The following is a 26611-nucleotide window of genomic DNA, read 5'->3' on the forward strand; positions in this document are numbered from 1 at the left end:
ACTGCCCCACACTCTGGGCTGACTCTAGCCCTCTCTGGCCTGGGGCATCCCACACTTGGCCTATGGCTCACTTGGGCCTCAGGAGTTTGTCAACATACCTGGACCCCTAACTTGGCCTCTCTCTAGGCCTCGTGTTCTCAGGCATTGGGCCTCACGCTGTGGACTGACTCCAGTCCCAGGCCGTCTCTGGCCTTGGGCATCCCAAACTCAGCCTATGGCCCACTCAAGCCTCAGGTGTCTGTCAACATGCCTGGACCCCAAGCCTGTCCCCTCTATGGGGTTACCCACAAGGCAGTGGGGGCTGAGGCTTTCCGGTACCCCATCCTTGCCTTTAACTGGGGAGGCACAGCTGTGGCATTTCTTGGAGACTGCTGCACTACAGGCAGCCCCACCACACTATCCAACCCAGCAGGATGCAGTTTCAGGTCTTACCTAGGACCAGGAACCTCCTCCTTTGCCATAGTTCCTACCCTGACCTCCAGGTGTTCTGGGTGCTGCAGTCCGCAAGCTGAATGATGTTGCTCCTCTGGCTTCCTAGATGAAACTGCCAGCTCTGCTTCTAGGGCCTGAGCTTATACTGAGGCTTCCCAGCCCTTCTCCAATCCAGTGGTCCCCTTGTAGTCATGTGATTGCCTAATTGAGCTTAACTGCACCTGCTGGCTGCTCCACAGCCTGCTTAAGCCCCTTAAAATGGCAGGCACCAAAGGTGCCCTGCCACAGCTAGGTGGTCCCAGAGCTGGGCCAACTATCAGCTGCTTGTTGGACCTGGCTTGGACAGTCCTGAAACCCACTAGAACCTGGGGGAAGCCTTGAGTCTGGGACAGAGCTGCCTAATCTGCAGGAATGGATTAGGCAGTTCTGCAATGGCGCAGCTGGGATCAGAGGAAATGTTATGCCCCATCCCAAACGTTGCACTCTTTGCTGTGCACATCTGGCATGGCAGGAGGTGTGATGTTTGTGATGGGGCATAAAATTCTTCCAATCACAATCATATTAATGTTCTTACATCTGGCAGGGGCCTTCCAATTTTTCCTGTGGTTAACATGTTAGATGTCTAATAAATGTGACATCCACCAGGGGCCATACAGACTGCACTTTTGCCTGGCGGCCGTTTTCAGAACCTGTTCTTTCTCTCAAGTCCTTTCCAGGAATGTAGTTTTTTTTCTATATGAATCCTGTGTTTGCCTCTCTAGTAGGTAGAGTTGTCAAGGTGGCTAAACAGTTTCATAGCAACTCAAAACTGGATTTGTTGCCAGTTTTGCAGTTCTTAGTAGCCAATTACTAGACTGTTAACGCATTGTGTCTAACGTTTGTTTACAAATATGCCACTGGAATTTTAAAGTATTCACCGCTTTGCTCACAGAAAGGAAACTTATAGCTGAAATTTCACTTCAGATCTCATTACCATATTTACCTGAATCCAAAGTGACCTTGAATGTAAAACACCTCTGCCAATAATTAAATTCCACACATGGAAAATTTCTAATTTGGTACTATTTTTATAAATAGACCTACTGACAAAAACTGCAGTAATACAGGTAAGTCATAAATTCAACATTAACTTCAGTTCAGTTCAAACAATTTAAGCTGTATTAGGTTCTATCCAGACCATGGTGAGTGCTGATCCTTTCTTAGATCTGGTCACTTTCCCTGGTCACTTTCACATCACTTTCATGCACTTCACTGCTCTCCTCTTCTCCCTTATCTCCCAACAATGTATCATCCTTAGTATTTAGATATATTGTATTTCTTGAAGCCTTTAATAATGGACTCTGAAGATATCCTTCCTCAAAAATTCAGAATCTATTGGCAAAGCAGCGCTAGGGTTGGCTTCTTAATCTTCCCACCAGCTGTAAGTGCATGGTACCCTGCCAAGAGCCAGTCTGAGTACTGACACCATAAATGGTCTCTAAAGGGGTCAGTCATTCACTACAACTTCTAGTACTTGGAGTTTAGGTGTTATACCAACATGTGTCTGAGTACACGATTACAATTTGTACTTACACATCTGGTGTTAAATGCCCTCTGAATCTGACACTAGCATTCTTCATTTCTTTAGCAATGCCCCAGGTCTCTATTTCCACGCAGCAACTAACTAGTCATTTGTCAGTTCACTCAACGTGCATTTTTGTTGCCGCCAGCTAACCACTAGTCCTGGTGGCAGCTTTTCTTTTGGCAGAGTTTGCCATTTCAAAATCTTATGGGATGGCAGTTTTCTCCTATCCATACTGTTAACTTGACTGTAATTTGTGACTTTTTCATTTCGTGTATTTCTCAAAATTATGGATTTTGTGCCTTTCTCAATGATGGTGACATTGCTTGGCATGTCAAAATAGACTGCAGTCTCATCAACACTTCCTGTCTGGCCCAGGAGGTAATCATGAGTCTTGCGTAGCCCAATAATGTGCTTCTGAAATTCAACAAGTTTTTCGTTACAGTCTGATGGTAACTTCTGTGCAAGTGATGTTCTTGGTCTCAGGGCTAAGCCACTACATCTTATCATGGGGATGTGCCACCTACTGTTTTATTTGAATTTTTGCCAGGGAATGCTTAGTTTTTTCACTGTTTCTAAAGCAGTGAGTTGAAGATTTCATGAGTCCTTGGTGCCATACATCTCCCAGGTGCATCACTGTGCATTGGTTCTCTCACTGCTGCTGCCTAGAGCCTCACTACATGCTAGATCCCTCATTAACATGCCCATGCTGAGTCCTTCATTGTTAGGAGTCTGCTCAACTTGAGGTGTCAGCCAGGCAATTTCACAAGCAGCCTGCAGGTCTGGCTGCCGTTTTCAAGGGCTTGTTGTGGTGATTCAAACTAGGGCTGTCAAGTGATTAAAATATTTAATCACGATTAGTTGTGTGGTTAAAAAAACTAGTTGCAATTAATCTCAATTTTAATTGCACAGCTAAAAACTCAAAATTATGCAGATAGTTTGTATGGTTGGGGGGTGGCTGTGTGTGTGTGGGGGGGAAGAATTGTGAAGATGTGGGGAGCTGTGGGTTTGGAGCCTGGGGAAGGGGTTGAGTCTGAGTAGCAGAGACATCTGGGACATGAGGAAGGGAGACTCCTGCATGCCCTGACAGGATGCTCAATCTGAGCAAGGTCTTTCTAGAGCTGGCCTGGATCTGGGGTGCACCCCCCACCCAGGCACGGCCCCAAAGGTGTGCCCCTGCAGAAGCAGATCATAGAATCATAGAAGTAGGGTCGGAAGGGACCTTGTAGATCTTCAAGTCTGACCCCCTGCCTGGGCAGGAGGAAAACTGGGCTCAATTGACTCCAGTCAGGTAGGCATCAAGCCGCTTCTTAAAGACCCCCAGGGTCTTTAACTTCCCTTGGAAGTTGGTTCGAGATCCTAGCCACCCTAACTGTGAAGTAGTTCTTACGGATGTCTAATCTAAACCTTCTCTCCAACAACTTGTGGCCATTATTCCTTGTTATCCCAGGGGGTGCTAGGGGAAACAAGGTCTCCCCCAAACCCTTCTGGTCCCCCCTAGTGAGTTTATAGACAGTCACGAGGTCCCCCCTCAGCCTTCTTAATGCTTATGGCGGGGGTAGGATTCCCACAGAACCACCTCCCATAGCCCCCAGACTGCTCTGTGCCGCACACCGAGCCCCAGCCCAGCACTGCCAGAGCCCAAGCTGTGCCCAGCACTGCTGCTGAGCTGGGCAGAGCTGCCGCTCTCCTCTCTGCACTGCCTGGGATCCTGCTGGGAGCTGGTGACACTGTGCAGATCCTAGCAGGAGCCCAGGTGGTGCAGGAAGGAGAGTGGTAGCTCTGCCCAGCTCAGCAGTGATGCTGGGCATGTGGAGGTACCTCCATGGGAATCCCACCCCTGCCTGCTGGCAAGGTGCAGGGGGTCGGGCTGCCATCACTGCTGGTCCCTGGGGTCCCAGGCTGGGGATGCATGGGGACCCTCAGGCACAGAGGCGGCTCATGCCTAAGCTCCCATGTGGTTCCGACCTACCCCACGCCCAAGCTGTGGGGCCTGAGGGTGCCAGGCAGCTCCACCATGGCTCAGCGCCGCCTTCCCTGAACCCCCAGTACTGCTAGCCCAGCTGCTTGGGGCCCTGGCTGGGGGTTGTGTGTGGGTGCATCCCCCCCCTCCCTTCCTGCTGCAGCAGCCTCAAGCCTGTACCTGGGCTGCCCTATGGCATCTTTGGGCCACCCTGTGGGGCAGCAATGGCAGTGCAGAGGTGGTGGTGATGGCAGTGGGGCAGGGCAGCTCAGGGGCAGCCTCCAAAACCATGATTAACGCATTTAATTCATTAGTTGGTTCTTGCATTAATTGCACAAGTTAATGGCAATTAATTGACAGCCCTAAATAAAACTATTTTGGACTTTATAGTTTCATAGTTGGTAGGGTCAGAAGGGACCTGAGCAGATCATCAAATCCAACCCCCTGCCACGGGCAGGAAAGAGTACTGGGGTCAAACGACCTCGGCAAGGTGTTCATCCAGCCTCCTTTTAAAGACCCCCAGGGTAGGAGCCTGCACCACTTCCCTTGGAAGTTGGTTCCAGATCCTAGCTGCCCTGACAGTGAAGTAGCGGCTCCTGATATCTAGCCTGAATCTACCTTCTGCCAGCTTGTGACCGTTATTTCTTGTCAGTCCTGGGAGTGCTCGGGGGAACAGGGACTCCCCAATGCTTCCTGGTGCCCCCTGACTAGTTTGTAAAGGGCCACTAGATGCCCCCTTAGCCTTCTCTTGTGGAGGCTGAACAGGTTCAGGTCCCTTAGCCTTTCCTCATAGGGCCTCCTCTGCTGACTCCTGAACATGCGAGTGGCCCTCCTCTGGACCCTCTTGATGCTGTCCACATCCCTCATGAAGTTCAGTGCCCAGAACTGGACGCAGTACTCCAACTGCGGCCTGACCCGTCTCGCATAGAGGGGGAGGATCACCTCCTTGGACGTGCTTGAGATGCATCTGTGAATGCATAACAAGGTGTGGGTGGCCTTCCTGACCGCGTCCTCACACTGTCGGCCCATGTTCATTTTGGCATCAATAATGACTCCAAGATCCTTTTCTGCTTCTGCACTAATGAGAAGGGAGTTCCCCGGCCTGTAGGTATGCTGCTGGTTCTTCCCCCCTCCCAGGCGCAGTACCCTGCACTTGTCAGTGTTGAAACCCATCTTGTTCTTATCTGCCCACCCCTGTAACCTATCCAGGTCCGATTGCAGCCTATTCTTCCCTTCTAGCGTGCCCACATCCCCCCACATCTTAGTGTCATCTGCGAAGTTGAACAGGGTGCTTTTTACCCCCTTGTCCAAGTCGCTGATGAAGATGTTGAACAGTGCGGGTCCGAGGACTGAGCCCTGCAGAACCCCACTGCCCACATCCCTCCAGGTCGAATAAGACCTGTCCACCACCACTCTCTGGGTGCGGCCCTCCAGCCAATTATGATCCATCTGACTGTGTAAGTATCAATGCCACAGTCTCCTAGGTTTTTTAATGAGAATGGGGTGAGAGACAGTGTCAAAGGCCTTCTTGAAGTCCAGAAAGAGTGTGTCCACTGCGACACTTGCATCCAAGGATTTTGTGACCTGGTTATAGAAGGCCACCAGGTTGGTCTGACAGGACCTGCCTCTAATGAATCCATGTTGGTTGCCCCTAAGCATAAGCTCCCCTGCTGGTCCCTTGCAGACATGCGTCAGTATAATTCTCTCAAAAAGCTTACCCAGGACTGAGGTAAGACTAACAGGCCTATAGTTTCCTGGGTCCTCCTTCCTTCCTTTTTTGAAAATGGGAACCACATTGGCCCTTTTCCAGTCCTCTGGCACATCACCAGAGCACAATGAGTGCTCATAAAGCCATGCCAGGGGCCCTGCAATGACCTCTGCTATTTCCCTCAGTACTCTGGGGTGGAGATCGTCAGAACCTGCTGATTTTAAATATGTCCAGTCCCTCCAGAAGTTCCCTGACTAGGTCCTCTCTGACCCTAGGCCTGGGTGCACCTCCCCTGGGGCCTACGGGGGTCCCAGTGGTGGGGATGACCAGGTCCTTGCTCAGAAAAATGGAGGCAAAGAAATTGTTAAATAGGTTAGCTTTGCTGTCTGGTGCGACAACTAGATTTCCTAGCATGTCCTGCAGAGGCCCCATGTTACCCGGTACCTTCTTTTTACCCCCTATGTATTTAAAAAAGGACCTCTTGTTGTCCTTGATCCAGGTAGCTAGCCCCAGTTCCATCTCTGCCTTGGCCTGCCTGACCGCCCCCCTACAGTCCCGAGCAACAGAGGTATAGTCCTCCCTGGTGATGGCCCCTCCCTTCCATTGGGTGTATGCCTGCTTTTTAGCTAAGAGACGTTCCCAGATGCTTTTGGTGAGCCATGGGGGCATTTGCGCCCTCTTGCCCCCTTTGATCCATGTTGGGATCACCTCCCTTTGGGCTTGGAGGATTGTCTCCTTAAGGAACGTCCACTTTTCTTGGACACCCGACTCCCCTCCCCTCCGGGACCTCAGTGTCTCCCCGACTATTCTCCTTACCTCATTGAAGTCTGCCCTCCTGAAGTCCAGAGCTGCTGCCTTGCTGCCAGCCTTTGCCACCTTGTGCTGGATGGTGAATTCCAGCAGGCGATGATTGCTGTCACCCAGGTGGTCGAGCACCCGTAGACCCCTCACCAGGTTGTCGCTCATGGCCAGGACCAGATCCAACAAGGCGTCTCCCCTGGTGGGGCTGTGCATCTCCTGGGTTAGATGGAGGTCCTGTATCTTGGCTAGGAACTTACGTGAATGGTCAGACCTGGCTGACTGCTCTTCCCAGCAGATGTCTGGAAAGTTTAGGTCACCCTGATGACCACGTCCTTTAACTTAACTGCATCCGTGAGCTGACTTGAGAATTCCTTGTCTAGCTCTTCCCCTTGGTTGGGTGGTCTGCAGTAGACCCCCACCGTTAAGTCCCTTTCCCCTCGACTTCCTTGTATTCTAACCCAGAGCATTTCAGTGTGCCCCTCCTCTGACCCAGTGCTACTCATTGAGGATGTGTATTTCTCCTTGACGTAGAGCGCCACACTCCTGCCTTTCCTCCCTGTTCTATCCCTTCTTTACAGCCTTTAGCCCTTGATATTCACCGCCCGGTCGTGCGTTGGGTCCCACTATATTTCAGTGAGCCCCACTATGTGTGGGTTGGTGTTAGCTAGCAGGAGGGTAAGTTCCTCCTGCTTGTTCCCCATACTATGAGCATTAGTGTAGAGGCATTTGAGGCCTCCTGAAGATGCATGCACTGCCCCCCCTAATCCCAGCACTACCCAGGTCCCTGTTGCTTACCTGGGTATTTGTTCTGCTCGTCGTTGGTCTAGGCTGAGCTGTTCTTGTGGGTGACGCTTGGTTTAGTGGTCCAAGGCCTCCTCCGCCCTCATCTTCCCCTTCCCCCGATGAGCCTAGTTTAAAGCCTGCCGGAGGAGATCAGCCAACCTAGAAGAGAACACACACTTACCTTTGGGGGAAAGGTGAATCCCATCCCACCTGAACATCTCTCTCATCCTGATGTGTGGGTCATTGTCCAAGAAGCTGAAGCCCGCCTCGAGACACCATTTCTGAAGCCGCAAGTTGACCTCTCTGATGCAGGTCTCGTGTTGTCTTCCACGTCTGCTCGCTGGTAGGACAGAAGGAAATACCACCTGTGCCCCTATCTCCTTCAGCATGCCCCCCAGAGCGTGGTCGTCTGTCATCAGGTGATCAGGGCTTCTCCTGGCCGCATCATTTGTGCCCACATGGATTAGGACCATGGGGTAGTAATCAGTGGGCTGGATAATGGCTGGGATCATCCCCATCACATCCTGAATCTTTGCTCCGGGCAGACAGTAGACCTCGCATGTCGAGGGGTCCTGGTGACAGATGGGACCCTCTGTATCTCTCAGGATGGAGTCGCCTATGACGAGCGCTCACCGTTTCTTCCTCTGGGTCTGCTTAGCTCCTTCAGCCTGTTCAGAGTGCGGAGTGGCCTCCTTTCCGGAGGTTTCCTCCTCTTCTTCCTTCTGCAGTGTCACCAGGGCTTCGTACCTGTTCTCCAGCTGGACTGGAGGAACTGGTACTGCTCTGCTGCAAGCAGCCCTGGCTCTGGAGGGGACCATCTGCCACTCTGCTGTGGAGGGCACCTCCCGGGGTGCTTCTCCCTTGGATGCATGGCTCTGCAGGGAGAGAAAATACCCATCAATTTCATCCTCTGCCTCCCTGATTCCCCTCAGCCTGCTAACCTCCTCCTGGAGCTCCCTCACCTGCGCCTCCAGGGCCTGAAGACGGGCACCTGCAGGACAGGTGTGGGGGCCCCCATTCCCTGCCCCCCCGCCCTGCTGGGTATCCTCCGTAGGCCGGGGGGTAGAGGGACGCCAGCTCCTCCATGGGCTCTGCCTGGGTGGAGGCCTCAAACAAGCCCCGGGTAGGCGGCAGCGCCCCCCGGTCGGGGGCCCTAGCAGCACTCCATCGACACCATTTTATAAATTGCTATTTATTTATATTTTTGTGTGGTGCCTTTGCCCTACCCTTGCTGGAGTCTCCCTGCTGGCCCTTCTTGCTCACCCGCTGGTGCAAACGCTGGCGTGCTCTGCTTGCGCGTGAGGCTCGGGAGCACGGCTCCCTGCCGGCTCACCAAAAAAGGACCCGGGAGGCTTTCCCACTGGATCCGGCTCTGCTGCGCCGGTTCCCTTGGCCCCCACTTACCTTAGGGGGATCAGCTGATGGAGCTGAAGTGCAGTGGCCTTGTATCTTCACTTTTATTAAGCCTGCCACCCACAAGTGGAAGGCCAGTCTGTCCTCCACTTGGTCGTGTTGCAGGTTCTCAGGGATCTAATGCAGGGGTGATGAAGATACAGTCCCCAGCCTGTAATCCAGCCTAGATGGCTAGTGGTGGCAGCATTCATTGCCATAGCTCCTGGAGCCGCAGCAATTGATGTTACTGCTGCTCACCCTGCTGCCAAATTTCTTGGACCTACAAGGAGCTCTGCAAGCTGGCTGTGTCATCTGGTCCATGGGGCTGCCCATAGGGCTGGAAATAGTGACGTGAGGAGTGGCAGCTGCTGTGAGCTGCAACAATTAATGCTGCTGTTACCATATTCTGTAAAACCTGCCATATTCTGGATGTAGCTTATAGGTCAGCCCCACTCTGTTCATATGGCCCGTGGGGTTGCATAAGCTGGGCACCACTGGCCTAAGGTATTCCTTCCAGTAAAAGATTTGGTTCTCATGTGGAAAATGCTCTACAGGTGCAGGGTGCACATTACGAATACTGCTAAGGCATGTCTAAGGCAGGATGTTTGAAGCACAGCTTCCACGATGGGAATGACTCTACAGACCATCCATCTCAAAGAGCTCCAGTGACTGTGGGAAAAGTTAGCTCTCTCCTCCTTTGTTGCAAGTGACCAACTCTTTTGCAGTTGTGGTTGTGTGTGGTAAATCTTAATGGTCATAAATATAATGGTCCAGGAATACCATGAATTAAAAAACCTTGGGAATTAAATGTTGCAATTACTATGCCTTAGCATTTGCAGGCATAGACATAAAGACCTGCACTGTGGGACACGGTTATGAAGAGTGGGCCACTAAATCCACCTCCTTTCCAGTAAAAGCAGCAAGGGACTAAATTAACATCAGGTGGCTTGCAGGAATAATTATGGCATACTAAACAAATTAAACTAAGTTTTGCCTTGTGATAAAATGCGGTTTTTGCTTTTTAAGGGAGGCAGTTTTTGCATAATATATAAATCTATTATGAGGAAGGTGGTTGAGGTGAAACCAAACACCTGAGAGTTCCACCTTTAAAATTCCTCTTTTTCTCTATGAAAGAATTACATTTATAAGGAACAGACTTGCTTTGGGGAAGTACTTAGTCAGGCACCCTTTGTGTTGGATATTATTCCTTTTATTCTTTATTACATATGTTTGGACTACTGTGTTATGACCTTCAGTGTACTGTACGACATTTCTTTGGAAAGCAGGGCAGCAATAGTAGCAAAATCTTGGGATGTTGTGGTTGCTTATTTAAAAAACAAACAAACTTGTTACACAAGCTACTTTTTGTCCAAAATTTATCAGTTTTGATGGCTTTTCCTTCAGTTATAAATAGTGTATTCCTTGAGTGACAGAGCAAATGAGTAAATACTTCAGGTTCTGTTGAGTTCAGTCAGTGAAAACATTTAAAATTATGGAAATGCAATTTATTTGTTAACAGTTGAAGAACATTCCCCCATACGGATTCCTGTATCATAAGCAGCTGCAATCGCTCTTCAGACAGTGTGGTCAAGTAAAATCCATTGCATATGATGATGCAAAGTAAGTAAAAAGAAGTCATAATTATAAAGGTACAAGCGCAGATTTATTAATTATCGAGCCACTGCTTTTGTTAACCAGATTTGGTCAATACATCCTTATCGAGTATCTGTTAGGATGTAATCTGCTTGGGCAGTCTGAGTTGAAAACCAAATGTTGGGTGGTGTAAGGGAAGTTGGTTTGTGGCTAAATACATGTTGGTTTATTATAGAGTTGAGAAGCAAGTAACAGTTTGTTTTTGTGCTCATGTATTCTGTTCCTGACAGCAGCTCTAGTCTTTTTCTCTTCTGTTGTGTAACAATTAGGGATCCCGGTACTCCTGTTAAACCTCCCCAAATTTTCTGATAAACCCCCCACATTCACTGATCTAAACCCCCCCCCCCCAGCTCACGTTTTTCCACAGTTAAAATGAAACTCCACTATATATAAATTAATATCAGTTGAACACAAGGTTTTATTGATATATATACAATTTTAAAGCAATTTGGAAGCCTATCAGTGCCTTAATCATTATAATAAAATAAATTCTAAATACCTATATATTTTGGCATTTTTTTTTTTTTTTTTTTTTTAAATCATGGAAAATCAGAGCTCTCCCTGCCCACTTCGCTTACCAGGACACGGGCCCAGCTGCAGGCGTCTCCCCACTGCTACTTCGTGATACCGAGGAGCCCTGATATGCTGGTGCCCTGTCCTTTGTAGTGCCTCTCACTCCCAAGCCACAGCCCGCCCTGCTGGTACCCCTCGTTCCTGACCCACAGGTCCCCAGCCCTGCCCATGTCCCTCACTCCTGTCCCACGCACCCCCTGCCTCAGCCTGTGAGAAAGTGAGCGGGTTTGTGGGGAATGGGGTTGGTGTGGGGAAAGGGGTGGGGATGTGGGCAAAGGCAATAACATGGGGAACCAGCTGGAAGTCATGTGTCCACGCCTCCCCTTCTCCCTCATTTCTGCACCCACAGCAGGGCACGGGGCTGCAGTCAGGTGAGACCAGCTCCAGAGGAAATGCATCTGTGGCCTAGAGAGCACCGCGCTGCCGTGGCCGTCAAGGTGAGGCCCCATTGCCTGCCTGGCAGCAGTGGGGGCATGAATCTGCATTGCCACTGTTGCCGCGCCTCACCTTGGCGGCCATTGCAGCACAGCTCTCCCTTCCACACCAGGTCCTACCCGCTGGGCTGTGGCTCCTCTCCAGAGCTAGTTCCACCTGGCTGCAGCCCCACCCCCCCACTGTGGGCACTGAAATCTTGGGGGGCATGTGCCCCCCGCATCACCTTGGCCACTCTGCCCACTTTGCCACATTGCCTGTGCTCCCCTCCCCAATGCATGCCCCGTGCCCCACCTGCTCCCCAGCGCATCACCTGTGCCCTCTCTCCCCACATCCCTTGCCCCCATAGACTTACCTGGAGGGAGCTGTGGGAGCTGCTCTCCACCACTGCCCAGCTGCCACGTGCATGTACATGTGCACATGTATATTGCACCCCCTGCTGGCTTCCTTTGTGCCAGCCTGCAAAGGGAAACCTGCTGTTTCCCTTTTTTTTTCTCCTTTTAAAGGAGAAATCCACGATTTTCTGCAGCAAACGGAAAACCCAGATCTTTGATAATGCATCATAGAAAGGCAGCTGGGCTGGTCCATGTTTATTTCCAGCTGTTTTTATAGGGACCCAAGCTTTTTTCAGTTAAAGACTCTAGAAGCATTTAAAAAAGAATTGGACTCCTTATGTCCAGCTGATCCAAGCCTCTTTGAACCCTGAGCTCTCCAGAGTTTGAGGACTCTCATATGTTTGCTGTTCTTCACCTTTAGGTTTCACTGCCTTCATAATTAATTCATGGATTTTTTTTTCATATTCATCTTTTATATTGCTAGTCTCAGTTTTAGTATAATCTTGAGCATCCTGGAAGAATTTCTCTATATCCATTACTGTTTGTAAATATGTTTTAAAGTTATTAAGGATAGATTAAAAAACTTAGACTGCATTTTTACTTTCTCTGTGTTTGGAAGAAGGCAGGAAGAAATGAAGCACTGAGTTCTCCAAGCATCTGCTGTGGACTTATTTTGTGGGTTTTTTTGAAACAGGGCCTTTGTGGAGTTCTCTCGTAATCCGATGGAACGATTTAAAATTCTTCCTGCAGTGTTTCTGGCACTTAAAATGGCACAGTTGAGAGTTCCTCTTGAACTCAAAGTTCATTTTCCAGAAGAGATTGAAAGAAAAATGGAAGACAGGATGTTTACAAGTTTGAGGCATACAAGGTACTGTGTTGTGGGACTGATCTCTTCATAGTTACAAGTTGTAACATGGCTTCTGTTTCATTATAAAATTAAGTGTAAATTTCCTCTAATGTAACCCAGACTAAACTGGTACACTTCAAATGCCACAAGCATAATCTTATGCCAAGGGAGAATATTTTTGCAGCATTTAAGGGAGCTGGGGTAACGTATTGTATAGTGGAACTACTTCATTAACTGAATACTTTTGGGGGGCTGCCACTCAAGTCAAAATGATTGGCCTAGGAACCTCAAACTCATTTTACTGTTTCGTTTTCAGTGGGAAATGGTATGTTTGATAAAATTGAGATTTGTTTGCTTGGACATTCAGTGTAATCAGAGTTCAGACCCATCCTCTCTGTTGCCATAGGTGATTACGCTGTAGGGCACAATAGATGTGTAGGGGGCAAGTGAATATCAAAAGGGAGGAGCAACAGGAGGAGACTGGGGAGTATTCTGGGAGGAGGACCTACTGGTGACATGGATACAGTTAAGGGAGATTACATATACAGGCCATGTCCCTGGTCCCAGTGAAGAGGTTTTCTTAGAAGTATCTGGTACACAAGCTGGCCTATGCAAGTAAAAGGTTTCTGCTGAGGTCCTGGTATTAGTTTCTACAGTCAGGATTTACTATTTCAAAATATTAAAATTGGTGGAAGCAATTGGGCCTAAGCAGTCCAGTGTGCAGCTCCCACTAATTATAACTGCTTTTTGCCCAAAGCTCTTGTAATAGCATCGACGTACTCAAAAACTATATGCCAAGATGTATATGAATGTTAATTATTAAAGGACCTGAAGAAACCTAGTCCAGGAAGGTCTGAGGATTAATATTGTCATTTCCTGGGAACATACCTTCTGAAAACAGTTTATTTTGGAATTCTTGTTCCAGAGTGGATGTAGATATTTTAATTTCAGAACACAACCTCAAGAGAGATGCCATAATAAAAACATCTAAATGTTAAATGTAGGCTTTTGAATCGCAGGCTGTTAATACAGCTGCTATTCAATGCGTATCTTTTTTGGTTATGCCATATCAGGCGTATTAAACAGTTTCTCTGTGGTCTGTTGGATTTTCATAATCTTGACCTTTTATACCTTATGTATTGTTAGCAGAGACCATCCTGAAACTGGGCACTTCAGAACTGATACTTTTTTTGTCAATTGGAGTGTCTTGGGTTTGTTAGAGACCCAGGTAAAAGTGGGTTGGGTTGGGTTTTGTGAATTAGGATCCTGTAGGATGACTTTATAGAGTAAACAGTTAATATTTTTCAACTATTCAGAAACATTGTGGCATATAGAGCAAGCATTTTTATTGTTTTGTTCCTTTTATGTTAAATGAGTATAGGAAGTAGGTGAAAACTAAAAATATTGGTAAATTAATTTTAAATAATTTAACAAGTCCCAATAATTAGTGCTCAGATTATTATATTGTATTTGATTAAATTATCAATATCATTTGATTATATTGTAATTGATTGTTTGATGCACATTTGATTTTTTTTTTTTCTTAGAGTAAATGTGGATTTTCAGAAACAGACAATAGATCCTTTGCAGATTTCATTCAGTGCTCTTGAAGAATCACAGACAATCTCAGGTCTTCTCTTATCCATCAGTGTAACAGAGGTAGGAATGTTCTGTAGCTAAATACTGACTATATCTAATCAATCTGTATAATTTCCTTTGTATAAAAGCAGCCAATAAGCATTGGATTTCGTGTTGGGAAAGTGGTAGGGTTGCATTTTTCCCCCAAAGAAGGCTATTTTGGGGAAATGAGATAAAGATTAAAAGGTTAAAGTTAAAAGAAAAAAAGCAAGGCAGTCTGCAGAGTGTGTTTTTTTTTTTTTAGCAGTAAACCCTGGTTAATTTATCTCTTGGAATTTGCCACTGTGGTCTGATTTCCTTTTTTGATTCTTCACCAGTGAGGACTCCCTCTTCACTACCAGCTCCTTGTAATTGATCGCTACTGGCTAATTCATCGTTATTTGTGTTTCTTTCTGAGTGGCAATTTTACCAGTGTTTCTCTACTACTGCAAGGAGCATAAGGAGTAAGCAAGATTAACTAGAAAACATACCTTAAAAAAAGCATTAATTGGCATTTTAAGGAAAGAAAGGCATGAGAACTGGAATGTAAAAAGTCGGATTTAAATCAGCTCAAAGAAGTAGTTGGAAAATGACCCTGGGGTCTTAAAGCAACTACTGAAGAATCTTGGATTAACCAGCAATAATATTTGCAAAGTCGTGGTTAACAAACAGGGTCCCGGAATACTAAAGAAGGTCTAACATAGTGCTTACCTTTAAGAGGGGAAAGACCCAAAGACCTGATTAATTAGTCTGGTTGGTCTGACTTCAAGATCTGGGAAGTTACTAGAGCAAATCATCAAACAAGTCAGTTTGTGAATATCTGTGGGATGATGGGATGGTTGCTAGCAATCAGCATAGATTTATTAACAGCAAATGCCAAACCATTTTGATACCCTTCCTTGATAGGGTTTTACTGAATTGATGTTTAAAAGGAATGCAGTGGACAGAATACAATAGTCCCAAAAACTTTATAAGAAAGCTGAAGAAATGTGTGCTACATAAATTGCCATTGGATGGATGCATGAATGATTGAGTATAACCACTCATAGAATGTCATTATCACGGATCCTGGTTTTCTGTGATTTAATAAAAATCCCTAATTTTCAGTTTAAAAAAAGTAACCTGAAATCCACATCTTTCCGTGATTTAAATGAAACATCACTAATATATATATCTATACATTAGTGGTGTTTCATTTAAATCATGGAAAAATGTGGATTTGGGGTTACTTTTTTTAACTGAAAATTTTTAACAGAAAACCAGGATCCCTGGTCATTATTAATGGATTGGTGTCAGCCTGGTAGAAGTCTTCCAAGTGGAGGTGTTCTGGATTCAGTGGTGGTTAATGTTTTTATTAATCATTTGGATACAAGAATAGAGAATATATTTAGAGAGAGGAGATATTTAGATGAACCAAAACTGGAAGGGGCTTGCAAATATTTTGGAAAATAGGATTAAAATTTAAAGGGATCTTGATACATTGGAGAATGGTGCTATCGACATTAATGTGAAACCCAACAAAAAGATGTAAGGTGCCATACCTAGGGAAGAAAATCCAAACCCCCCAAAACAGACTGGGAGATGGTGGCTTGGAGGTGGCTCTGCTGAGGGATCTGAGGGTTATGGTGGATCACAAACTCGGCAGTGTAATTCTCTTGCAAGAAAAAGCAACCACAATTTTGGGCTAATTTCACAAGCATTGTATACAAGACATGGGAGGTGAGGATCCGGCTAGGCTTTTTTGGTTAATAGAATCCTATCACCACATTTTAAGGATGTAGGGAACCTGGAGAGAATCCAGAGACAAGAAACAAAAGGATTGGAATACATGTGAAACAGTTAAAGGAATTAAGTATGTTAATTTAGAGAAAAGGAGGTTAAAATGAGAACATGGTTAGCAGGTTGAGCTATACATAGCTGGCTTGGTTGGCCATCAGAAAACTCCAGCATTCAGGAATGGCAGCTATTCCTTTTAGTCCATTTCAGCCCTGTCAGTGCTCTGCTGTTAGCAGCCATGGAACAGATGAGATCCTGTCAGGTTCAAGGCTGCTCTTAGAGCAGGGGTGGGCAAAATGTGGCCCGCCAAGCCATTCTATCTGGCCCACGGGGCCCCTAAAAACTTTAGAAAATTAATACTTATCTGCCCCTGGCTGCCTGTCATGTGGCCCTCGATGGCTTGCCAAAACTCAGTTAGCGGCCATCCACCCAAAATAATTGCTCACCCCAGTCTTAAAGGCAGGGCACCCTCAATAACAATATGTTGTTTAAGAGCAGCCAGCAGCTGAGCAGAGGTTGGGGCATGCTGCAGTAACAAGATAATGAGGCTCACTTGGGATTGCTCCTTGTGATTCAGCAGGCAGGCTTAAATTGGCTTAAGCATTGTTGTTTCAGTGTGATATTGCAAAAGGGCTAGTTCCTTTTGCAAGGATTACATAGCTATGTATCTTCTGAAGTAGGTGTCCTAAATGGCCATTTCTGTATTTGAAAGGTTGTCATAAAGAAAGTAGGTGGAGCAAGGGTGGGGACAGATTTTTTTTTTTTCCCCTCCCTGCCTGAAAGGATACATTTAGATTTAGCTCGTGTCTCGGGCAAAATGAGGGCAGCAGGGCAATGAGGGAAGGCAGGGGCTGTCCGTGGGCAGGATCCATCCTGTGGGTCAGCCCCGCACCACTTATCTGGCCCATGGACTGGCCTGCACCGCTCACCCAGGGCATCTGAGTTCGACTCTCCTGCTGTAGGAAAATGGCTCTTGAGAGAGTAGGGACCAGTTGTGACTCTATCTGCTAGTTCAGGAAAGCTTTTGTACTGAAAGCACTGTATGGAAGGAAGCAGTAAGGGGCAGGTGTTCATGATAGGCTGCAAGGGGAAGCTGATGGGGACAGGGAGGAGCTGTCAGGGACAGGCAAAATATGGCCTGCCAGGCACTTTCACCTGGCCCACAGGCACCCACCAGTGATTGTACCCTTCCGCCCACAAGGGTGGGAGCAAGACACCCATGTATACATCCCCCCGCAACACACCCTATTGTGCCTTGCTCCTACCCTCATGGGTGGAAGGGCCCAGCCAGGCCAGTAGCAGCTTCCGGGTGTAGCTGCTGCTGTCATTGCTGCAGCTGCCCTGGGGGACCTACTTGTCTTCTCTACCTGCCGCCCAGAGCGAGTGGGATACCAGGGGAGTGGGCAGGGGTGGGGGGACCTGCAGCTGGCTGTGGGCAAGGAGTGTCATGCTGGCAGCAGCACAGAGCCTGTGCTCAGGGGGCGGTAGGACAGTGGAGCTCAGCTGAGCAGGGTGTGGGTGTGGGGACCCCCCACACACTCCCTCACATGGTACACAGTCCCAGAACCCTGGAGTCCTAGAACCGTGGTAGGGGGCAGGGAAGGCAACCAGTTCCAGCACGAAGCTTTTCCTGGTACCGTGCGAGTGCAGGAGCTTCAGGCGCGCCACGCGGAGCCCCTGCAATAGAGGCAGCCTGGGCAGGCTGCGCTTCTCACCCTCGTTTGCAGTGCTGGCCGGAGCTGGGCATCACTGGGCGCGAGCGCCTGCACCAGACATGAGCACCTTAAGCATCCCTTCCTGCTGTTGCTGCTGGCAGCAGGGGCAGCATGCCATGTGGGGGAGTGTGTGGGGGGGGGTCCTCACATCCACACCTTGCCCCAACAACCCTGCCACATATACACCCCCCCCAACATAACCTGTGTCCCACACACACACAGCCACACCCCCTCACAAACCGCTCCCACACCCCCACATACCACCATACATGCACCCCCAGCCTCAACCACACACCCCATACCCCCAGACACAATATACAAGAGTAAGACTTTGAGTTACTATGCAATCCTCCCTCTATATACAGTACACAAACGCAAATCATGTCAAATATTTTTTTGTAATAAAATTAAAATATCTTATAGTAGGTGTTTGACTTTTAGTGAATGATTTGGTTTTTTTCTGGTTTGAAGATGGCAACCCTCCCCTCCCAAAAGAATTATTTTCAGCAGGGGGGAAGGAGGGAACAAGGGGAGGGACTTCTCATGGCAAAGATCAGGGGTTAGGGAACAGGACTTCTGGTCCCAATATGATGACAAGGAGGTGGGGCTACTGTCAAGGGGTGGGGCTACCCATGTGGTCCTCAACAGCTCACCAAAACTCATTAAGCGGCCCTTCAGCTGAAATAATTGCCCACTCCTGGGCTAGGCTCTGAAAAGCCTCATAAGGAAGCATTGTCCTATTTTATCTGAGACAATCAAATTTGGCAGCAGTGCCTAATTCAGCATCCACATGAGCTCATCCCATTGCCGTGAAAGACCCTTTAATGTTTGCCTCCTGTCCACAGAGGCCCACAGTCATGGCTCATAGCTGAGGAAAAGACATTAACCAGAAATGGCCAATTAGTATTGAATGTTGATTTTCAAGGAGTGGTGTTCAGGTCTGCTTCTCAGAAGGCCTGGTTTCAATTGTTGAGGTTCTGCCCTGCCAAATGATCCAGCTCAGATCCCCCTTTATAGAGTTGTCATAAGAAGTATGAGCTTTTCTAAATGGCTTTGGTGACATACGTTTTTCATTTGCAAGGCTTTTCTGCTGTACTATTGTCCAAGTGTTCGACTTCGCAGTTACATGTTGGGCTTCCTTCTATTTCCTGGTTGGTAGCTGAACTCCATCTCGGGCTCCCAGATCATTGATACCCAATTTTGAAAAAGTGCAGGAAACATGCTTTGTGATTCAGTTAAACTTCCCTTTGTCCAGGAAACTGCAAGGCGAAAGAGAGGTCCCAGCAGGGTAAGAAGGCAGGAAAAAAGTAGGTATCTTGCTAACAGAAGGACTTAGAAGCGGGCATAGGGAACATAAGATCAGCAGTGGACCAGGAAGCAGATCTTTGTAGCAGCATATTGAATAGACCCCATGGGAGTGAGAGGTGTTAGGAAGTCCTGAGGAAAGATGTGAGGGGTGAGCAGGTTTGGACTAGCTATGGTTTTTCAGTTGTCTACAGGAGAAAAGCAGAGGTCAGAAGAGAAGAAACTGCAAGATTTGGACATATTGTGATTCCTAGTTTCACCAGTGAATGTTTTGATATTTTTCCAAAACATATAATGCCTAAACCAATTAAACTAGCCTGGTTTCTACTCTGTTAGAGTCTGGGGAGACTCAGTGGGATCACCTATACCTTGCCGTACAGTGACATAGCAGTGTGTTATGTCACCATACAGCATAGTACGGCAACATAGCAATCACATGGATCTACTCGTGATCACCAGCTACATCACCATAGCGACACGCTCCCTGGCTATAGTGTACCGCTACAGCAGTGTAGCAGGGACACCTAAGCGTGTGCCGCCCGGACAGTGCAGTAATTGGCGCCGAAAGGGAAGTACTAAAGTGTGGCGCCATAGCAATACCGCCCTATGGCAATTTGTAGACACGCCCAGTGTTTTTAAATATCTGACTTCTTTTTTTTAACTGTGGGTTTTAGCAGTAAAAGTGCCAAACACATTTTGGATTTTGGAGAGATCAGTTCACAGAGTGGATAAAAAATAATGGACATTTTTAATTAGATTTTTTGTAAATTAAATACATTTTTCTTTTGGGTTGGGGTGGGAAAAGCTACTTGAAATTGACAGCCTTGAAAGTCTGCACCTACTGCACATATCATTTTTACTTATTTTAAATGACTATTAAAGCAGTTCATATCTGCTGCTGAAATGTTAAAGCCCAAACAGCTAAATTGATGGAAGCTGCTAGCTAAGGCCCTGAAAGACTATAGTTTGACAAAGTAAAACCAGTGTTTGACGGCACTAGTTTCTGCAGGTATGGAGAGAATGTTTTCTTAATTTCAAGATATTCAACTAGCTCATTAATAGTTGAGAAACTGAAAATTGAAAAAAGGTAGGAAAGCCATGTTTTCCTTTTTCTAACTATGAGTAATATTTGAGGTGCAAGAGGCTGACCTCTTTTAGATCTGAAAACCTTGAAAGGCGTGGTGAACTGAACAAACCGTTCAGTTCACTAGCTGCTAGCTAATATGCTGTTTAGTAAGTCAGTTTTTTCAATGTAAAACACATTTTAATTTAGAGAATATTGTCCATTCTAGTTGGGACATTTAAGGTTTTATTTAACTAATAAAAATGTAAATACTGGTTTTCTTCATTCATAATTAAATTCCAGTGTCTATCCAAATTGATTTTGACTTATGTATACTAAAAAAAAACCCTCTAGGGAATAGTTATTGTAATGTTTTGTGGAAAAATATAAGCTACAATTTGCTTAGATAAAATTTGTATAGACGTGGTATATTTTGACTTGCAGAAAAGTACCAGATTTAGTATCAGGCTATTATAGTTGCAAATCAACAATTAATGAAAATCAGCTTTTTTGGAGAATAACTAAAAGTAAAAATCCAAAATAAGATTGCTTTTAATCACTTTGATTTAAGTAAATTCATCATGTCAGTTTGCATACCCAGAGCATTTCTGAGTTTACACCAAGTGGTTATGTGATGATAATAGGTTTCTTATTTACAGAACCTGGTGGAATTACAGATGTTATGCTTCATTGCTTAAACAGCCTATTGTGCTAGTCAGGATTAAGAAAGCTTTATTGTACTTTTCCTGAAGGAGAGTATAACATTTTTGAACACTGTAAGAATAGAAAGCATATACAAATGAGACGATTGGAAAAGCTTACAAAAAATCAGACTCTTCTAAGCATGTTGTATCCTGGTGTTTGTAGGTAGTCGAAGTTGGACACTTCTGGGGTTACAGAATAGATGAAAACAGTCTGACTGTACTCCAGACCCTAGCTGCTGAAATTAGTCGCTTTGTCCTGATGCCTCTGCCAATAAGTCCACATCCAGATTTACTTTGTCTGGCACCATTTTCTGAATTGGAAAACAAAAGATACTACAGAGCTCGGATCCTGTATGTTTCTGGTGATTCAGCTGAGGTACAGTAATATGTTGTGTCATGTTGAGTAGGTAAGACATAATTGGGTTAACAATCTTCCAGCTGCACTTTTTTAATTAAATGCTTTTTTTAGTGAGGTAATTGTTGCAAAGAAATCTGTAAAACCTTGTGAAGGGCAGAAATGAACACTAGTTAAGGGTAGAACAGTGATTTTCCTTGAAATTAAAAGGAGAATATTATTGATGGAAGAGAAAAATAAATGGTGTTGTTTCACGTGTGCTGAGATGGTAGGTTTAAAAACTGAAAACAGGCTGCAGCTGCACAAGAGATTTTGTTTTAGAAGCACAATGATGGAGGAATATGCTGGGTCAGTGAGTCCAGTCCTTTGGTGACCAACTGGTGACCATGTAATATAATTCCATTCTTATACTGATCTCTGGCTCCATCTTTTCTGTTACATCAGTTTTTGCCTATTTGTTCTTACGCCATGATTGTCCTTTGACTTCTCCTTCTATCGTGTTTACTATTCTGATCTACTTACAGGAAGAAATCATCTTCTTTCAGTCTTCATTTTGCTAGAGTAAGCAAGACATGCTCAGAGTCTCTTGTCACAAAATAGGCTCTGCATCCTTTAGATTGTCCTAGTCATCCTTCTCTGGACCTATTTCAGTTTGAAGTTAATGTTTTTGAACAGGAGAGACCAGACCTGTATAGAGCATTGCAGAAGAGGTCTTACTAATGCCTTGTACAAAGGCATTAGTACTTTTTCTGTGTCTACTGAAAACACCTCATCTGTTACGTCGTAGGATGTATTTGGTTTTTTATGGGTGCAACACGTTGTTGGCCCATGTAGTCATCCTGTGATGAAGCAGTATGAGATTCAAGTAATCTCATATACCATAGTAGGGCTCTTCTGTAATTACCTGTATCCACTTGTATAGTATTCTGTTATTCTTTGATCCTTCAAGGTCCTGCACTGATCCTTATATTTTTTTTTACTTATTGTCTAGGTTTTCTTCGTAGATTATGGGAATAGACTGAGAGTGCCTTTAAATCTTTTAATGGAAATTCCACACCATCTTCGGGCACTTCCTTTTCAGGTAACAATAATATCACATACTACTTTTTAATGAATTTATTTATGTTCTGTGTAACAAATTAAAGTATTTTAAACAACAGCACTTTCCAGAATGACAATGTACTGTTACTGATTCACATATTTTACTAATGTAGCATACAGGAAAGACAACTTTGTTAGTTGTAAAGTATTTTAGCAGACCAAAGTGCTTTCCACCAAGAAATATTTACTGAACAACTCCTTTGGTTTGTGTATCTGCAAGTCTGCCAGCTCACCTGCGCACACAGTTTTTAGACATCTCTGCACATGGGGACCCTGGAATCATAGAACGTTAGGGTTGGAAGGGATCTCAGGAGGCCATCTAGTTCAACCCCCAGCTAGATAATCACAGTGAAAACTTTAGCCAGGGTTTGAAAACCTACAAGGATGGAGCTTCTACCACTTTTCTGGGTAACCTGTTCTAGTGTTTCACTCCCCTCCTAGTGAGAAAATTCTTCCCAATATCTAACCTAAACTTCCCTTCCTGCAACTTGAGACTGTTGCTCCTTGTTCTGTCATTTGCCACCACTGAGAACAGTCCAATTTCATCATCTTTCAAACCTCCCTTCAGATAGTTGAAAGCTGCTTTTAAGTCCCCTCTCAGCGTCTTCTTCTCTAGGCTAAGCCCAGTTCCCTCAGTCTCATAAGTCATGTCCCACAGCCCGATCACTGTTTTTGTTGCCCTCCACTGGACTCTCCAATTTGTCCACATCCTTTGTGTAGTGGGTAGCTCAAAACCGAACACAGTACTCCAGATGTGGCCTCACCAGTGCAGAATAGAAAGGAATAATCTTTTCCCATGAGCTCCTGGCAACACACCTACTGATTCAGCCCAGTATGCCGTTAGCCTTCTTGGCAACAAGGGCATGCTGCTGGCTTATATTCAGCTCATTGTCCACTGTAGCCCCAGGTTCTTTCCTGCAGAGCTGCTGCCCAGCCAGTCAGCCCCCAGCCTGTACTGGTGCATGGGATTGTTCCATCCGAAGTGTAAGACTTTGCACTTCTCCTTGTTGAACCTCATGAGATTTCTTTTGGCCCAATCCAATTGTCCAGGTCACTCTGAATCCTAGCCCTGCCCTCCTACTTATCTACTACTCCCCCGCCCCTCCCCACAGCTTGTTGGCATCTGCAAGCTCACTGAGGGTGCAGTCTGTGTCACCTTCCAGGTAACTGATGAAGACATTGAACAAAACTGGCCCCAGGGCCCACTTGATGCCAACCAGACATCGAGCCATTGATTGCCACTCTCTGAGACTGATGCTCCAGCCAGCTTTCTATCAGTCCCTTCATCCAGCCCATACTTCCTTAGCTTGTCTGTGAGAATGTTGTGGGAGAGCATATCAAAAGCCTTGCTAAAATCAAGGTACACCACATCAACTGGTCTCCCCTCAGCCACAGAGCTAGTCATCTTATAGAAGGCAATCAGGTTGGTCAGGCATGACTTGTCTCTGGTGAATCCATGCTGACTATTCCTAATCACCCTTTTCTCCTCCAAGTGCTTAGAAATGGATTCCTTGAGAATCTGCTCCATGAAACAGGGGTCCTCTACCCAATTGTTGGGTCCTTGTGCACTGGGAGCTATAAAAACTGCATGTACAGGCCAGCTATGGATGCATTTTTTGGGGGAGGGGGGTGAAGGTGTGGAGATTATGTCCACCAGGATCTAGGATATGGGAGAGGCTTCTTGATCCCAGGGTCCTAGCAGGGAGCCCTTCCATTTGTAGTTGCCATGTGGAGGAAATCAATCAACTTAGCCTGTCTAGTACTTGCAGACCTATGACTCAAGCTTCCTGGTGGCAGTGGCATGATTGGGATCTAATCCCCAATCCCAACAATCACCTCTTGCCATCCATGGTCGGAAGCATGATTATTGGGATCGGGTATTAGATCCCATTGTACCATTAAGTAAATGTCTGCTAGCCCCTAAGAGAGTCCTGGCACTGGGAACTTTCTTTATGCACGCACCCAAGGCAGCTCCTGGAGGAGGATCTGCGAAACAACAACTATTTACTCTCTCAGTGTCCTCTGTAGGTCAGTGAGCAGTCTGGGGTATTTCTGATTTGCCCCTTCTTGGTGACAGTTGTTAGTGGACCATAAGTCAAACCCCATATGCCCACTCAGCTGTACAGAGAACTGCAGAAAAGAATGTATAGGCATTACATTTGCCAGCTTAAACCGATAAACTGTCTGAGGGCTCATCATTGTGAAATCTTGTAGTTGTTTCTCGTCTCTGCCACTTAATTATTTTCCTGACCATCATCTTAATTTTGATCTTCTAATCCAGGGTTGTCAACCTCCAGCCTATGGGCCAGATCTGTCAAATTTCCAGACCCTTGGAAGCCCCAGGCCCTGTGCACTGGATCGGGTGCCTGATCCTAGTGCACAGGCACAGTGCTTGGTCTAGGGCCCAATCCCAGACTGAGGGGCTGGGAGGGGGTGGCACCAGGCTCCTGGGAACCAATCTGTATGTGCTGGGGTGGGAAGGGGTAGTGCTAGTCCTACAGAGACCAATTTCAGTGATAGGCAGTGGCACCAGGCTTCTGGGGACCAACCCCAGGACACCAGCCCCCTTGGGGCCACTACTAAGCACGTGGGGCAGGGAGGGGCAGTGCCAGGGCCCAGAATGTGATCCTGGAGCATGGGACTCAATCAGGCCTGCGGACTGGCCCTGTGCCACTCATTTGGCCTGCAGGGCCAAAAGTTGAGCATTACTGTTCTAATAATTTCCAGTATACCTGTTTAATGCCTGCCTTGAACTGATTTCAAATGAGCTACGTTCCTAGATGGCTAGGTTTAATAATAAATTGTTGTTCAGATTTTTCTTGCAAATAAAAGGGCTAGAAACTTCTGTTACTCGACTTTCAGGTCTTCAGTTGGTGGTATATATTTAAGCCTATTGCAGAAGGCAAGCCATTATGTTAAATGCAACATTAATGACTAAAATTTGAGTTGAACCAGCTGGATTTTTTGAGGTCATTATTCATAGTCCATTATTGTATCTCCTTCAAACTTGGTAGTGAGAGGTCATCTGCAGGCTCACTCTCCCAGTGTTGATCCTGATATTTCTTTTTGGGTTCTGAATAGAATAAAGTACAGTTTACATTAGAATCTCATTTTCCACCTTAATTATAGAATGGCTCCAATGGAAAGGTTCAAAACTCAACATTTGCTTTTCAAGGGTAAAACAGCTGCTGCAGGGATGCATACTGAGGACCTTCTGAAGCTACACTGAACATTTCACTTGTTTAATGAAAGATATCAAAGTTTCAGGGAGGAATTTTCACATTCTTATGAAATTTGTTTGATTTTGATGACAAATCAACACTGCACATACCTCAACAAACTGAGATGATGTTACTTTTTCTTAGACTTTTTTGTGTATGTCTTTTAGAAACTACATAGCCCATTGACTGAAATGATGTAAGATTTGCTGTAAATGAAGATACATTTGCTATGGCAGTTAAAATGAAGTGTCAGTAGTTCTGTAGCAATCTTAGGATTTCTCAGTGCAAAATAATGGAGTTGATATAGTTAATGAAAATGTTACATACAGGCTTCATTATTTAGATTGTAACTGACCTTAGTAATATAAATAAATAAATGAAAATGTGTTATTTCTGTAATGCATTGTATTTTCTTAAATGGTTTTGCTTCAGGCATTAGAATTCAAGATATGCAAGATGCGTCCCTCTGCAAAATCTCTTGTATGTGGAGAGCAGTGGAGCTATGGTGCTAGTCAAAGATTTACTTCATTAGTCAATGGCTGTGCTCTCATAGTGAAAGTGTATTCAGTTGTTCATAGTATTCTGCATGTGAATCTTTACCGTCATTCGGGGATTAAAGATGTTGTGAACATTCGAGATGTGCTTATTAGAGACGGCTATGCTGAAGTAGCTGAAGAATCATACCAATCAAAGGTATATATTAAGTAAAAATAAACCAGGTTTTCTGGTTTTCTTTTAGTAATCTCATTTATCTCCTATGTCCTGAAACCACATTGAGCTGACATCCTGAAAGCTCTACACATTAGACACAGTTCGGTCTAACTAGTAGTTGAATGTAAGTTTATATTGTAAAGTGTGTGCTTATGTACATAAAAGCATTTTTGGTCTTTTGAGAATACATACAGGTTTCCCTCAGTTTATTCTGTACATGCATTCCTGGAAAAAGGCGCATAATTCGAAGTTGCATAAAGGGAACAATGTAACAAATAGGGATACGTTCCAAGACCTCGATTGTACTGACCCTCAGGCCCATTTCTATCACTTTTACAAGACAGTTTTGGTACTCACCAACAGCAAACAGTACATACAAGCACAGGGTGGTGGTGAATGTTACCATAATGGGGATGGCAACTACAGAAACACATGTTGCAGACAATGAGCAAAAAGCACAGATCCACCCAGGAGACTATATTTTGGTGCGCCTCACTCCCACAATGCACCGCACAAAGCAGCTGATTGTGGGCTTCTACCACACTGATCACATAAGAGTGAAT

The 26611-nt window shown here is 45.8% G+C and overlaps 1 protein-coding gene across 4 annotated transcripts in view; it reads left to right on the top strand.

Annotated features, from left to right (window-relative positions):
* Positions 1 to 26611, top strand: part of TDRD9 (tudor domain containing 9) — a 154817-nt gene that overhangs the window by 104764 nt on the left and 23442 nt on the right. For 3 of the 4 annotated variants that reach the window (XR_002088404.2, XM_006258013.4, XM_019481539.2), the window contains 6 exons: positions 10160 to 10260; positions 12328 to 12501; positions 14028 to 14139; positions 20824 to 21036; positions 22007 to 22096; positions 25770 to 26030. Coding sequence is in view for 3 of the 4 variants with exons in the window: in XM_006258013.4 (XP_006258075.1) it covers positions 10160 to 10260; positions 12328 to 12501; positions 14028 to 14139; positions 20824 to 21036; positions 22007 to 22096; positions 25770 to 26030 (951 nt within the window). In the remaining variant the exon portion in view is untranslated. The remainder of the gene's footprint in view (positions 1 to 10159; positions 10261 to 12327; positions 12502 to 14027; positions 14140 to 20823; positions 21037 to 22006; positions 22097 to 25769; positions 26031 to 26611) is intronic. The other variant, XM_059723275.1, reaches the window with a different exon arrangement.

Source organism: Alligator mississippiensis, chromosome 2 (assembly GCF_030867095.1).
Source record: "Alligator mississippiensis isolate rAllMis1 chromosome 2, rAllMis1, whole genome shotgun sequence".
NCBI lineage: Eukaryota > Metazoa > Chordata > Crocodylia > Alligatoridae > Alligator > Alligator mississippiensis.